Genomic DNA, 15,771 nt, shown 5'->3' with positions numbered 1-15,771 from the left:
AACGAGGCCTCGTCTTGACCCTCCAAGAACCTGTGCAGAGCAACCACCACAGAAAGAGCTCCTGCTGCCCTCCTCAGGACAACTCTTACCACGTAACCAACCAGAGAGCAATGTCTTCTCTGAAAACATGAAAACCGAGGCTCAGGGGAGGGCCCACAGCAGGCTGGGCCAAGAACACAGGGCCCAGGCCTCCCCTGCCCATGCTGCCCGAGATATGGTCACACTACCCCATCCAGCTTCCCTTGGGGATCTGGCCCTTTCCGAGACCCTGGCTGCAGTGAGAGAGGAGGTAGAGACTGATACACTAGCAAACAGACTGAGTGAGGCCTGATGAGGGTAGAATTATGTCTCCCAGAAAGATATGTTGAAGTCCTAGCCCACAGTATGCCAGAATGTGACCTATTTGGAAAATAGAGTTGTTGCAGATGTAACAGTTAAGTGAGGTTAGTGGACTAGGGTGGGCCCTTAATCCAACGCGAGTGACATCCTTACAAGGAAAGGAAAAGACGCACAGGAAGGAGATGGCAAGGTAATGGCAGAGGCAGAGACTGGCGGGGCAGGGAGGGCAGCAATAAGCTGAGAACACCAAGGATGGCTGGAAAACACCAAAACCTAGGACAGACAGGAAGGATTCTCCCTGTAGGTTCCAGAGGAAGCATGGCCTTGGCAACACCTGGACTCCGGGCTTCAGCTAGGAGAGAGCCTGTGATCCAGGACAGTGAGACAATGCGTTTCTATTGTTTTAAGCTGCCAGTTCATAGTGCTTGGTTGCAGCAGCCCAAGGACACTAATACAGGGCCTATAACCTCAGGTCCCAGTCCCTGGAGAAGACACCCCCACCATACACACACGCGACAGTAGCGGCCACTCTGACCCACAATCACACAATAAACCCCTAGAAGACCCTTTCCAACAACCTCTCCCGGAACTTGGTGTCGTCTGGCTCTGGGTGTGAATTTAGTGCCCAGTACCCAAAGGCAGTGAAGCCGCACTTCCTCCCAAAACCCCCGTGAGGGAAACTGAACCCGAGTTTCCACAGCTCCCCTTCCCCAGCCTCCTCGCTGGTCACAGGGAGCCAGGCTCCGAGTCTCCGAGACCTGTCCTGCTGGTACCTGGCACACGTTGTAGTGCTCAAAGAGAGACAGGAAGCCAATGTCGCTGCGAGCGGCAATGCCTTTGAGGAGCGTGATGTTCCCGTTCCCTGAGTCCAGCTCCAGCACGTCGTTGAAAACATTGGACACGGCTCTCCCAGTCAGGAGCAGATTGACAAGTTCCTGTTGATGAGAGAAAGGGAAAGGCTGATCAAGGGGACACCAGGAACAAGGCAAGAGGGTGGAGAAGGAAGGAAAGCAAGCGAGGAGGGAGGCCGAAACCAGAGGGGCTTGGACTCGTGTCCCACGGGCCCTCAGGGGGAGCTGCCGGCTCTCTCATGGAAGTCACTCAGGGCACTTGTCAGTCTATTCCGAGAGCATTTATCAAGTACCAACGGTGCACAAGGCCCTTGGGGGGTGTCCTGCGGGAGGGGAGAATGCTCCTGACCTTGGGCCTGGGGTCCACAGTGGGGTTCCAGGTGTGTGCCTGCATGTTACAGAATGTGACTGGGGCTAGGAAACTGTACTCAGAGCGTTTGGGGGCCCAGGCTGACACAGGACCACATGACTAGTCAGAGCAACTTGGGGAGAAGTGACATTTGGGTGGGTCTTGAAGAAGGGTAATTTTTTAAATATCCCTTTTTATTTTGAAATAATTTTAGACTCAAAAGCATTTGTAAGAATAGTACAGAGAATTCCTGTGTACCCTTCACCCAACTTCCCTCAGTGATAACATCTTACATAACCGAGCACATTTACATAACCAGAGCACATGAGCAAGGCCAGGAAACTGACAATGGTGCCGGACCAGTAACTCGATCCCAGGCCTCACTCGGGTCTCACCAGGGACGGCGGGGTCTGCAAGAGGGAAGGGAGAGCAGAGGGCAGCAGTAGCAGGGATGTGGGTCCTAGCTCTGTCTGTAGCTTCATCGGCTGCATGGGATCCGGATTCAGTAGCCGCATGACTTATGCCCCACACCCAACAGGTCCACAAGTCTGCTGACCCCAGAACCAGGAGATGGCGCATCACTGTGACGGGAAGGGCCCTTCCTTATGCAGAGCATCTGGGGATCCAACCTCCTGTTAGGAATGGGGAAACTGAGGCTCACAGATGGGAAAGGATTTGCCCAAGCCACACGGCTGGTTAACAACAGAGCTGGACTTTCACCCATGTGTCCTGGCTCCCTGTCTGGTGGTCCCTTCCCTCTCCACTTACTTGCCACCCTCAAGGTACCACCTGGCAAACCAAAGATTCGAGCTGAAGGAAACTGCTAAGTGCTTGCTGACCACTGAGCAAAGAGTCACGAGAGCCTGGACTCAGTGCTGGGCGGGCAGGACCCTCGGGCTAGCCCACCTCTTGCCAGGGCTGGCGCAGGGCGCGTGGGAATGGCCATTGCAGCCCTTCCTCTGGAGGGCAGAGTTCACAGAGTGCTTTCCTCCGAATCGTGAGAGCGGTGCCCCCTAACAAATCCCTCTGTCAGCACTGAGACCCCTGCTCCACTGACAGTAAAAAAGACCTCTGATGGCCACAGAGGGAGGTCTCGGGGCTTTGCCGTGTCCTTGCAGAGGAAACGAGAAGGAATTTGGAGGAAATGGCAGCTCTGAGATACTGCACTTCAAGGGCAGCGGCTACTAGAAAGACGGCCTTTCCAGACAGGTTCGACCTTTCCAATCCCTTGAAAAAAAGGCTCCTGCCCCCCATCTGGGGTGTCTCAAACCTTCCCCAGAGCAGAAAGCCTTCTTGAAATGGGGGTGAAGGAGCCACAGGCTGCTCCCCGCCCTAGACTCACAATCGCACAGTGGCAAAGCTCAGTGGTCAGCAGCCCCTCGTTACTCAAAGGGTGGTCCGAGGACCAATGGCATCACCCTCCCTGCGTAGCCTGCTAGAAATCAGAATCCCTGGCCCCAGCCCAGACCCTGAAGCTGAGCCTGCTTGTCAACAAGACCTTGGGGGTTCATATGCACATTCAAGTTCAATGAGCTCTGGTCTGGACCAAGCATCTCACTCCACCAATGAGGAGACTGAGTCTCAGGGAGGCAAAGATAATCACCCCAGCTCATTCCACAAGAGAAACAGCCAATGCAGCTCAGAACCTGGCACCCCAGCCTCTCCTGCACCCCTGACCTGTGTACAGTAGCTGTGCGCTCCAATCAGGTGGCTGGTAGGGACGTCGAAGTCCTGGCGGATGCTGGAAAATATGGGAAAAGTAGTGTTAGCATGTCTCTGCCTGACTCAGGCCGTTGGGCAAACCTCGCTGGGTGGCCAGGGGCTCCCTTGGGCTCCAGGCTGAGGTCCAGAATGCCGGCTGGGGCTCTCTGCTCTGTGTCCTCCCTTGGGGCTGGAGGCTGAGTCTTCCTGAGCCACCCATAGTCTCTCTAAGCAACAGCCTCCACTCTGGCCTCACCGGGCCCTCTGAGGACGCAGCAGAAAGGCCCCTGGGTTTGGAATGCAACACCCTGCATTCACTTCCCAACTGTCACTAATGGTGGGGACTGGAACATCGTCTGCCATCTCGGGGCCTAGTCTGTGAGTCTGTTAAATGGGAGGAATGGTCTAAAGTAGTAGCGGCCACCACCTGGGCCCTGTACACACATTGCTCCTAAACCCTGAGAGAGAACCAAGGCTCAGAGAAGGGCTGACTTCTGGAACAAAGTGAGAAGTCCCTTTGCCAAAAGAAATCCCTCAAGCCAAAAGGAACGGGCTTCTGGGACTTACTCCTTTTATCTACCTGAAATCACTCCCTGGGGAGATGGAGCACAATTGTTGAATACAGCCGGGGACAGATAAACAGAAAAGGAGCCATCGTCTCTCTTTTTTTTTAATCCTCACTGGAGGATACTTTTTCCACTGATTTTCAGAGAGAGTAGGGGAGGGAGGGAGAGAGAGAGATACATAGATTGGTTGCCTCCTGCACATGCCCTGACCAGGGACAGGCATTGAGCCTACAACCGAGATATGTGTCGTTGGCCAGAATCAAACCCAGGACCCTTTAGTCCGAAGGTCAACACTCTAACCACTAAGCCAAACTGGCTAGAGAGGAGCCACCATCTCTTGACCACACTCAGAGGACAATAGTGCCAGCCCTCCAGCCCCCCAGGGAAATAAACATTACTATACTTTATAGACATGGGAAAAAACTCGGAGACGTAACACCAGGGAGGCAATGTGAGGCTGGGACCTGGATGCACACGGCCCTGGCACATGCCGCCCACCCAGCCCGGTGCCCCGGCCAGCATGCCTCCTTCACCCCCAGCTGACAGAGAGGGTGGAGAGGAGGCCTAGAGGCAGGAGGGCTCAGCAATCATGTTTGTTTTTCCTTTTAGTGGAAGAGAAGAGAAACCTGGTCTCAATTTTATGCTTTAAATCTAAGATCAGTCCAAAACCCTAACACACACACCCTGGACCCTGCGTCCTTCCCGACTGAGGTTAGAAACTCGAGCTCCGTGACCTCTGCAGGAGAAACGCTGTCCTGTGGTTTCTAATAACCATGGCCAAACAGGGCCGGTCGTAGTCCATATGAGAAGACAGGCTGGGGTTGGAACTATGAGTCCCAGCTGAGAACCACAGAGGCCTGGGGCCTCAGGAAGGGCCCAGAAGGCCTGGGAAGGAGCCCACTGGGGGGGACAAATGGCCGAGGGTTGCGCTCGGCTGGCACGAGCTCAGGCTGGAGAACTGATGGAAACGTTCTCCGTGGTGTATACGGGCATCTTCTGGAGAGAAGAAAATAACCTCAGAGCGGCGCAGGGTAGGCTGATAAGCATCGCTGGCCCTGAGCCACCAGGAGCTCGCAGAAGCAGTCTGATCTCTGTAATCTCCCAGCCTCGTGTTCACCCAGCGGGACTGAGAGCCTGCGTCAGCTGAGAGCAGAGGGACAGGCAGAAAGGACAATGGGAGGAAATGGTAATTGCATCCTTAGGTGCAAACACGATGGGAAATTCAGAAGTGGGCTTGGATCTTAAAAGGGAGGAACATCTGTATTTCACGTTAGGGCGTTCGGAGGACGCCAAGGAGCAGCTTATGGCTTAAGAGATTTACAACTTTGGCAAATCTAGATGCCCAGACCTCCCTCCAGGGGAATTCCCTGGAGGACTGAGTGTAGAGGAATCCTTGAGCGAAGGAACAATGGCCTCCGGTCGGCCAGCAGAGAGAGGAGGTGGTTCACATGGCAGGGCTGCACGGGGCCTGAGCTCTAGCCCCAGTTAGCTGTGTGGCCAAAAACCTCCCCTCTCTAGGGCTCAGGCTCCCCTTTTGAGGGGCTCACACAAGACAAGTGGTGTTATGGGCTGGATCATGCCCCCCAGAATTCATAGGTTGAAACCCTAGCCCCCAGGACCTCAGAATGTGACTGTATTTGGAGTCTGAAGCTTTAAGGGGTAATTAAGTTAAGTAGGCTCGTTAGGATAGGCTCTAACCCAATCTGACCGGTGTCCTTTTAGGAAGAGGGCATTTGGACACACAGAGGGACACCAGGGCTGTGTGCACAGAGGAAAGACCATGTGAGATCAGAGAGAAGGCGGCTGTCCTCAGAGGAAACCAACTCTGCCCACACCTTGATCTTGGATTTCCAGCATCCAGAGCTGTGAGAATAAACTTCACTGGTTCAGGCCGCCCAGTCTGTGGGACTTTGTTATGGCCGCCTGTGGAGCTAATACGAGGGCCTCCAACATCTCTTTAGACTCAGAGCCTTTCTTCAATGGACATCTACATGCAGAAGCCCCAAGTAGAAAACTCGAGGCAGAGCTGCTCTGGCCGAGGCTGTGCAGACTACTCCCCCCTTCCTCCTTGCTAGCAGCCCCTGCCGCCCCTCTGCTGAAACCCTAGTCTCTAAGGTCCTGGGAGCAGGAGCAGGTCCTAGAGGGATTGCCTGAGCTCAGAGGTTCCTACACTTTCTGGGCTTCTGAGCAACAAGCTGTGACAAGCCCTTCCCTGGGACTGATGACTATTCCACTCTATGAGAAGGCTGTCCATCTGGGGGCTGGACAACGCTGGGCCCCAGGAGAATTCTGCACAGCCCAAGACCCCAACACCAGGCTGGTGACAGGAGCCAGGAGGAGCCAGGAGGGGCCACGACCAGGAGCTGGCCGGGTCTGGGATTCCAGGAAGCAGAGTGAGGGGAGCCTGCATGGACTTGCCCAGGGTACGGACACTGACGAGGAGGAGCTTGGCCCTGGCCACCTGCTGTAACTTTCCGCAGCATTCTGGGAACAAAGTGCCAGCACCAGGCCCCATGGTCTGGTTGACGGCACAGCCACAGGGTGTCCAGCTCACTCCTTGACAAAGGAGGGGAACAGAGAGCTGTGCCCAGGATGCCAGCAGGGACTGCCTCTCCCACAGGAGGGCCCCACAGACACCGCTGACCAAGGAGCAGAACTAAGAGGGTGTCAGGGGTGGCGGAACCCTCCAGGGCTCAGCATTCAGACGGACAAGGGTGCCCAGGGAAAGAACAAAACCAGCCCCGTGACAGAGACCAGCCCAGATCCAGCGCCGGGAGCCAGGCCCAGTGCTCCCCTGCCTCTCTCAACTCCACCCCCATCACATGTTTTGGGGGCAGAGGCTCTGCCACTGAGCAGCTCAGGACACCCAAGCCTTGAATCTGCACAATCTCACCCCCTTTCACATACACTATCCCCTCTAAAGCCTGTGGGGCCAGGAGGGCAAGAACTACCATCTGTGTTACTGATGGTAAACTGAGGCCCAGAAAGCGGAAGGGACTTGTGGTCACACAGAGTCAGTGGGCCAGCACTGTGTCCTCAGTATCAACATCACAGTGTCTGCTGTGGCCTGAAACCTGTGATGGTCAGGCAGCTGGGAGCCCTGAAACTCCACTCCTGATGGGGTGCAGTTTGTCCCCTAACCCTAAAGCCAACTCACATGTGTCTGAACAAGTGAATGAATGAATGAATAAGTGAATGAATTAACCTGAGCAATTCCTTTGAACAATGAATCTGTCCAAGTGGCCTAGAGACATGGTTCCAGCCTATGGTGGACTTGCCATTCAACCTAAAATCAAGTCCACAAGGCGTTGGACTGGCTGAGTGGCCTCAGGCAAGTCCCTGCCTCTCTGTCACCTGTGTCCTCATTTATAAAGCCAGAGGGCTGGAGCAAGGGGTCTTCGGGGACCTTCTGGGATGTGAGTGAGTATGCCTGGCCCATGACTGATATTTAAAATATCTTGCTTAAAATAGGCAGTAATTAACCTGGGAGGACCCAACCAGCTACCTCCCCTCCACCTGAGCTCTAGGGCACCAGGCCCCAGGGGCACTGCCACACCCCTCAGGGCCAGCTCCTGCCTGTCCTCCCAACAGATCCTCCCCCAGAGACTGCACTATCCACTGTACTCCCCAGCCCCTGCAACAACCTCCAGACACAGCCCCCTTCGTGTAGTGGGACTTCTGTTGACTTTTGAGGACAACATCACTAGTGCAGAGGGCAGCTGTGGAACCACTAAGAGAACCTGGGCTTGGAAGTCAGGGAGCCCTGGATTCAAATCCAGCTGCTTACCAGCTGCTCCCCTCTCTGAGCCTCAGTTTCCCTACTTGCGACACGGGTATGATGACGTCTCCTTCTATTACAGGTTGCTGTGAGAACTGAGTGAGATAAACTGTACAAAGCACTTGGCATTTGGTAAATATCGCTTCCTTTTTCCTACAATAACAGCAATGATAACAACAAACCCAAAACAATGAGAGGTCATGATTCCTGCAACCTCAGCCTTTCATACCACGGCCAAGAACCCAGAATAAACAGAGGACTTCGAGCGGTCAAAATGCAGCCACGAGCCTCTGAGAAGGGATTTCGGTTGGGCGGATACTGTGTTTTCCCAGGAAGGCTGAGAGGAAGTGGGCAGAGTCAGAACACCTGGGTGTCAGGCCCCCTCTGCCACCTGCACTGTGTGGCCTTTGGCGAAATGCTTTCCATCCCTGAGCCTTGGGTATATCACCCCTGACGGGGACAATAATATACAGGGTGTCCCAAAAACATGTATACACACTTTAACAGCTGAGAGCTCGCTTGATGTTTCTTTCTTCTCAGCCAGACTAAGCTCTGAACAAAGGAAATTCATCCTAAAATGCTACTGGAAGTTTGAAAATGCAGTTGAAGTACAAACACTGCCTTTATAATTATTCACACGGTGTACCAAAAAAATGTATACAGACTTTAACAACTGATAACTCATTTAATTTTCATTCCTTTTCAGATTTAACTGATTTGAAATAATGGGTGAAGCCAGACTATGCTTGAACAAGAAAACTTATCCACTAGACTTTTTTACGGGATACATAAAAGATAAAGTTTACTGCTCAAAACTAGCACAGCTGACAAATTGAGGGCACACAAATCCTGAAAGAAGTGATTCTTGATGTTTGCAATTCCATTGCTTCGCGTCATCAGCAGTGCCTGGACCAGAACAGTCATCAATTTGAAAACAGGCATTGGCCAAAAAAAGTATTTACTTCTGTAGATTCTTTTAAATTTTGAAAATGAACTGTATGTTAATAAACACTGATTTTATAATCATTCAAAGTGTGCATACATTTTGGGGGGACACCCTATGTAACGGCCTCAGAGTGTTGTTGCAATAAGTCTGAGGCCATAGAAAGGCCTGGCAAGCTGCAGACTGCTCCACAGGGGCTGGGGAGGAGGGGCTAGGTAGGGTCCAAGAGGCAGGGCAAGGGGTATGGAAGGAGAGAAGGGAAAGTAGAGATGCCCAAGCCCCTCCCAAGCGGCCTTCCTCCTCACCACCCACCCGTCCTCCCACATGCCGGCCCCTTCCTCCCCAACCAGACCTTGTACAAGACCACCACTGGTCTCTGCCTGCTCCACTCCCACTGTCAGCCAAAACCCTTCCCACACATCCCTCGGGGCCCTGTAAAATGTCACTCCTCCATAAGGAGACACCTCCCTCGCCCCAGGACAGATGTGCCCCATCTCCCCTTGGACGTCCCCTTCCTAGAAGCACCCACCTAGGAAGCTGCTCTTCCCGTCTGCCTTGACGCTCCAGGAGCAGGGACTGTGAGGGCAGGTCACGATGTCTCCATCTGGCCCCTGGTGCCCAGAACTGGGCCCTAAACCTTCAGGTGCACAGACCAGCTCTAACTCCTGTGAGCCTGGCCACACCCATCCTGGGAGCAGCTGCAGGGAAGGCCACAGTGAAATGGCCTCCGGGAGCTAGGTCCTGAGAGGTATACAGAGGCAGGTGGAAGGAGGCTTCCTACCCATGCAGCAGAGGCTGGTCTGAGCAGAAGAGTCTTCCAGAAGGGTCCTCACCTCTCCCTCCTCCCAAGGCCTGTCCTCTTTGTCTGGCCACCCAAACCCTTCATGGAACAAAGAGGTATATAGCCCTTGGGTGAGTAGATAGGAGTGTTGGATGCACTGAGGATCAGGGGACCCCCCCGCACTGTCACTAACTCCAGTGTGTCCCAGGCTTGGTCACCCTTTGTTGTCGTGGGAGGTGAGCCCAACATTCAGCCTTTAGTCTCAGTGTCCATGGGCAGACCTACTATGTCAGTCACACCAGCTGCCACTCACTGGCCATGACCTGCCATCTCAGCAGCCCGGGACCAGGCTTGCTTTTGCCCAGACCACAAGGGCAAAGATTAAATGGAGAGTGAAGTACGGGGACAAGCATCTGGTCCGTAGGGGCCGAACGAGGGTCCTGTTTCCCATTTCTCCTTCTCAGTGGCAGACACAGCAGAACAGCACCTGCCACTCCTCCCCCAGCACAGGAAGGGCAGTACAGGTCTGAGACTGGGAGTGATGCTGTTTGCCAACCTGCCCTTAAATCCTGGGAGCCTTGGTCCCCACAGCTGTAAAATGAGATAATGGCCCTAGGCCGGTGGGCCTGCCCCTGGGGTTCCCACAAGCCCCAAAAGCTTTAGGTGGCAGTGAGGGCCCCTTCCTTTTCCCTCCACAGGGTGAGGAACCTCACTGGGACGCCCAGAGGGAGCCAGCCAGAGATCCACAGAACAGCGCTCTGGTCACTGCATAGGAGCTGGCAGCTCCCAGGGAAGGGACCAGGGGAGGAAGGAGGGCTAGTCAAGGAAAGTGGGGACAGGGGGTGGCATCTGCTATTTCCAACGGCACAGTTTGGGTCTATCTCCCACCCAGCACCTTGGGCCTTTGAGACACATTTGCTGAAGTGATCATGGCCTCCCCCGAATCTGAATCAAAGTCGAAGGTGATTTGGAGTTCATTGAGGAAGTTCCTCCCCTTCCGTTCCCCGCTGTAGTCAAAAGACCTTGGCATGTAGGGTAGGAAGGGCTCCTCACCATCCTGTCCCGCCTTTCATGTTACACGTGGGAGACCCAGGTGAGAGAGGCCTCGCTATTCCGGGATGGAAGAGTTCAGGTGGGGTGACAGAGGGTGGAGAAAGCAGACACATATCCTATCTGTCCTCTCCCATCAGCACAGACACGTGGGACCACCAAGAACCTGGGATTCTCAACAAGAATAGCCCCTGCTCAAACCCTGGCCTGGAGCCTGTGTGGGCCTCCACTACGGCCCAGATCTGACCCAGCCCCACACTCACATCTGCTCTCCTGATACAGCCCAAACTCCCCATTCCCGACCTGCTATCCCATCTCTTCCTGGCCAGTGTGGTAGGCCTCTGTGGTTTCCTAGCCCCTGTGTTCACATGCCCCATGAGGCATCAGGAATGGGGGCATGGCTCCCAGCAGGCACAGGGGTGCTAGAGAAAGGAGTCCCCCAGCAGCCCCTGAGAACACGGCTGAGACAGAGGAAAGGAGACTAAAGAGACAAAAGAAAGAACATCAGGTCCCCGAGACACTGTCTGGGCTCCAGGTCCAGGCCCTCCTAAAGCCCTAAGCCTTTGATATGAGCCGATCAATAGTGTAGTCTCGAGCTGACACTGGCTAAAAACTGAGTTTCTGTCTCTTGCCTCTGCACAACCAAAACTCACGGTTGGCTTTCATTTGGGGGCTGTTTCCACAAAGACGTAAACTGTGCTGCTGTTGTTGTTTTCATGCTTGGACAGAACTGAGAGCAACAGAGCACCATGGTGCACACACCGCCCCTAACCCCCACTGCCTGGCTGGGCTGTCCAAAAACTACTTCCGCACATGACAAACCACCTCCTATTCGGGACTTTCAGGATGGCCTTGGGCAACTGAGTAGCCACTATAACGAATGCCAAGGGTCTGCTTCATGAAAAGGTTCTCTTTACAAGCTGTCTCCCCCACCCCCAGGCCTGAGCCATCAGAAGGGGAACCGCCCAAGCCCCCCGATGCCAGGCCACGTCACCGCTGGCTCCCCGAGGCGCTGAGCCCCCGCCCTGCGCAGGCCTGGCTTGGAGTGGCCCTCACCCCAGGGCCCGGAGCATCCTTGGGCTTGTGAGAGCGTGCTGGAAAGTTCTAGGCTGTGTGGTTTGGAAAGCTGGGAGCTAGGGGAACACGAGAGCCTGTATGAGATTTACTGTGAGCAACTCGAGATCTGAGGAAAGAAAATAGAGGGCTTGAAATCAAGTGGAAAAAAACAAAACCTTCATACGGCTACACAGTGGGCCCAGGGTAAACAACACTCAAAGGCCAGTTTTGCTCCTGCTCTTTAGCCTTGAGGGTGAAGTGGCCAAGCCACACGCCCTTGCCCTGGCTCCACCCAGCGGTGGGGACATCAGGGGGACAGGAGATGTTGACTGTGGTGTGAGGGCGGCTCCTGGGCCTCAGGTATGAGTCCGAGAGCCTTGCTAGGAGGGAGGGATAGCCATACCTTCAGTCTCATACACACACACAGGCGTACACACACTCTCGCTCATACACAGACACACATCCATACACTCACACACACACGCACATATACTCACATACATACACATACACTCACACACACATATACATTTACATACACATACACTCACACATACACACAATCAAGTCACCCTTCCCACAATCAAACACAACCACCACCAACACCATATTGCCTCACACCCAGCCCTGAAGCCTCACCTATCTCTCATCCACGCACACACCACCACAAGCACACGCGTGTCCACACACACATACACACAGTGTTTGTAAAGAACTGGGTGGGCTTCCCAGCCCCCCACTCCACTTCGCTCTGGCTGAAGAGCCTGTGGTCTGAGACACTCTGCTCTCTCTCTGGGCCACCAGGAGATGTCGTCAACTGCACAGATGGTAACAGATCCCCCTGCAACGGCCTCGAAGGCTTTGGCACAGCTGAATCTGAACCCAGAGCAGGAAGACCCTTGGCTAACGTCTGGCCCAATGGTTTTCAAAGTGGGGGCTTCTCCATAAGAGGAGTCTCTGCCTCCACACTCCCTCTGCTCCCCTCAAAGCAGTTTTGCCTCAGTGAGCTTTGGGATATGGTTTCTTTAGAAAAATCTGATTTCTTTTCACTACAAAAAGACGTTAAGAGGCACTAATCCAATCCCTCCTGTTGGAGATGTGAAAGCTGAGGTGCAGGTGGTATCAGCCTCACGGCTTGTGAGCAGCAGGGTGAAGATGGGGACCAGAAGTCCTGCAGCTACATCATAGCCAATGAAGGGGATACTTTCTCTTGTGTGACTTGTCACCCACCGGGCTGCCTTGGACAAGCCCTCAGCTCTGTCTGACAAATGGTGCCTGTGCTGGGGGACGTTTCCCCTGAGAGCCCAAATGTCTATGAAGAGAGGCCTTTGCAAGCAGCTAACCCGAGGCAGGCCAGGATGAGATGGGTTTCCATTGTCCCGGGACCATTACCACTGCCAAGCGGATCACAACAAACCCTGAGCCAGGCCTGGCATCCCTCCCGAGGTGGGAGACCAGAGGCTCTCAGAAGCGGAGGAAGCCCTGTGGGGCCTGCAATGTGACCGGCCCACAAGGGGCTTGGCCAACTCCAGGAGCTCCCTTCCCCGAAGGCCAAGGTGCAAACGGCTTCTTCAGAGGGCCCCTCAGAAATGCCAGGAATGCTCAGTGCTATTTTAAGTAACTTCAGCATGATCCTCTCACAGATCTGGGCAGCATCACGCCTGCTCAGGCTAGTCCTGTCCTCCCTGCCAGTCCTGTCTTTCCTCCTCAGCTGTCACCCCCTAAGGATGCCATTGTCTCTGGCAGCCCTGGGGCATGGAGTGGTCAGGCAGCCATCCTGGGACTGCCTGGGAGGGAGGGAACATAGCTTAGAGAAGACCCCAGAGGTGGCAGCTCAAGGCCTGCCCTATGCCCCACATGACGCCCTCAGGTAGCCTAACTGAAAGTCATCTTCAACTTAAACACAAGAGCGAGCTGGTGTCGCCTCCAGCACACCTCTGGGCAGCGCACTCACAGGCAGGGAAGGGTCCTCCGCTGTCTTCTCCTGCCCCATCTGAGGAACAGCACATGGTGCCCAGGGAGCCTTGGGCCACTCGGGATGTACCAGCCAAGGGTGAGCACAGCTGCAGGAGGACCCATCACCTGTAGCCATGTCTCCATCAGGCTGGGCAAAGCTGCCAGGGGAGGCCTCAAAACCATAGGCCTCCAGGACCCAGGAAGGTCCTGAGAGGCCGTGAAGGGAAGGGGACTGTCAGTCATAATGCTCTCTCTCCCCTGCCCTGGGAACGAGGGGAGGAGGTGACTACAACTGGATTGTACATGGGTGTCTGTGTGTGTGTCTGCCTGTATGTGTGTCTCTCTGCATGTGTGTGTGTGCCTGTAGTGAATGGGAAGGGGTTTGGTAGGATTGTAACTTCAGGCCCATTGGCATGAGGCTTGGTAGGTCCAACAAGGCAGCCTTCCCCACACACATGCCCCACAGGTGCCATGGCTGGGCAGGGACTGACCCCTGCCTGACGTAGGCAAATGGGTCAGGAAGGGGACAGAAGCAGCCCATCATCCAGCTCTGGAGAGCGTGAAGAGCAGCCTGGACGCGGGGCCTGAAGTCCCTGCAGCTGGACAGACTGCCAGAGATGCTTCCTGCAGGAGTAGACATGTAAACAGGGTGCCCGCTCCCAATCTGGGGAACCAGGGCCTAGACCCCCAGAGCAAAAGGGGCCGCTGTACAGGTAGGGAAACTGAGGCTGAGTGAATCACGCAGCCAGACGTCACCAGGCCTGTCTCTTCTGAAAGCTCAGCTTCCTTTCATTGAGGTCGGGGTCTCACCCACAGCTGGAGACACCCCCCCAACCACCAGCACCCAGTCAGCCCAGGGATTAGCAAACCCAGGCCTGGGAAGAAGGCAGCGCAGCTTATGGTCTCCATGCACGTGAGCCCAGGCCAGGAATGAATCATATCATTGTGGCAGGATTAGAAGAAAATGTCATTAGAAAGCCCTGTGCACACGTGTTGAATAAGGTCAGCAGCAGCAGCCAGCAGGCAGGCGGGCAGCACCAGGCCTCAGACCCTGCCGTCCTCCCACCGGCACAGGAGGCCACAGGGAGCATGACTGGCCGGCCCAGGCACAGACACAGGAGCAGGTGTCTCCTTCTTCCTGGGCCTCCCCAGCCTGGGCACCCCATGGTGACACTTTCTGCCTCCTCACTTCCCAAGGCCCACCTGCTTAGGGTTATTCCAAATCTTCCCCACACCAAGCACCCCAAAGTGGAAATGCATTCCCCCAGGTCTCCACGCTCCCAGGGCTTGCTCTCTGACTGGAAGTGAATATGGCAATAGATTGTACTCCACAAGATTATTAATGTGCCATTAATCTGAACTCTCCCTGGTGACGTAGGCCCAGGTATGGATCTGGATAAGAAGTCTAGAGAGCTTCTAGGGAATGAGCGCAATGGAGGAACTCCAGCTCTGAGGCCACATTTGATAAGGATGCCTGGAGATGGGGACCAGCCTTCTGTTCCCTCTGCATCCACAGCCCCCAAGCACCTGCCCAGTCATCTCTCAGGGCTGCCCATAGACAAGAGTCTTGCAGCTAGCAGACTGCCTTGGCCTAGGGTGAGTCACCCTTTCTCTGAACTCTTAGGGGCCCTCGGTTGCCTCCCAGGTCTCAGACTCAATTGCCTATCCTCACACATGTCCCAGGGGAGTCAGCATGAGTGCTGAAGTATGCCCAGCAAACTCGCAGATCTTCCCCCAGACTCCCGAGCACATGCAGAGAGACCAAAGAGAAGGTGGCACTGAACACATGGGTATGTAGAATGTAACTGCCCTCTCTTCCCCAGCCTTCATTCATCCTTCCAACCAGGCTCACTAGGTAAGCACCCACTGTGTGCCAAGCACCACCTGGGCTCTGGGGAGGCACAGTGAACAAGACAAGACGCCCAGGAGGTGAGGGACAAAGATACTCACAGCTCTGTGGACCGGGACAGGATGGCAGACAGGGTGAGCAGGATGCATCCAAAGGGGCCTACTTCAAACTGGGAGAAAGGAGAGGAGAAAGGAATGAGCACCCGTCAGGTCTGCACCTTCCTCCTCTCACTTCCTTGGGGGCCACAGCCCAGGGAAAAGCCTGACCCTGAGCCAGCTGCCTCCAGCCTGGCCCCAGAGGTAGCTGGGTGGCCCCAAGGCAGACCCCCTAAGGGATGAGGAGCACTCCAGCCTGAGTGACAATGGGAGCAGGCACAGTGCTCACCAAGGAGCACACACTCCACCTCCAAGCCCTGGAGGCTCAAGAGGGAGCAGCGGCAGGAGCAGCCTCCGTAACCAATGCACGTGTCATGCCCATCATCACATTTGAACTATGGCAGAGCTGTTCCGTAAGGGCTATTATGCCCTGTGCAGGATAAGGAAATTGGGGCTC

The 15,771-nt window shown here is 54.8% G+C and overlaps 1 protein-coding gene across 3 annotated transcripts in view; it reads right to left on the bottom strand.

Moving 5' to 3' along the window:
• Positions 1-15,771, bottom strand: part of MINDY4 (MINDY lysine 48 deubiquitinase 4) — an 81,270-nt gene that overhangs the window by 10,998 nt on the left and 54,501 nt on the right. For all 3 annotated transcript variants that reach the window (XM_081147926.1, XM_081147928.1, XM_081147927.1), the window contains exons 13-15: positions 15,321-15,388; positions 3,217-3,280; positions 1,113-1,274 (exon numbers count right to left, since the gene is read on the bottom strand). In XM_081147926.1, coding sequence (XP_081004052.1) covers positions 1,113-1,274; positions 3,217-3,280; positions 15,321-15,388 — 294 coding nt within the window. The remainder of the gene's footprint in view (positions 1-1,112; positions 1,275-3,216; positions 3,281-15,320; positions 15,389-15,771) is intronic.

The sequence above is a fragment of the Miniopterus schreibersii genome (genome assembly GCF_964146895.1).
Source record: "Miniopterus schreibersii genome assembly, chromosome: 9".
Lineage (NCBI taxonomy): Eukaryota > Metazoa > Chordata > Mammalia > Chiroptera > Miniopteridae > Miniopterus > Miniopterus schreibersii.
This window is presented reverse-complemented; position numbering and strand designations above follow the sequence as displayed.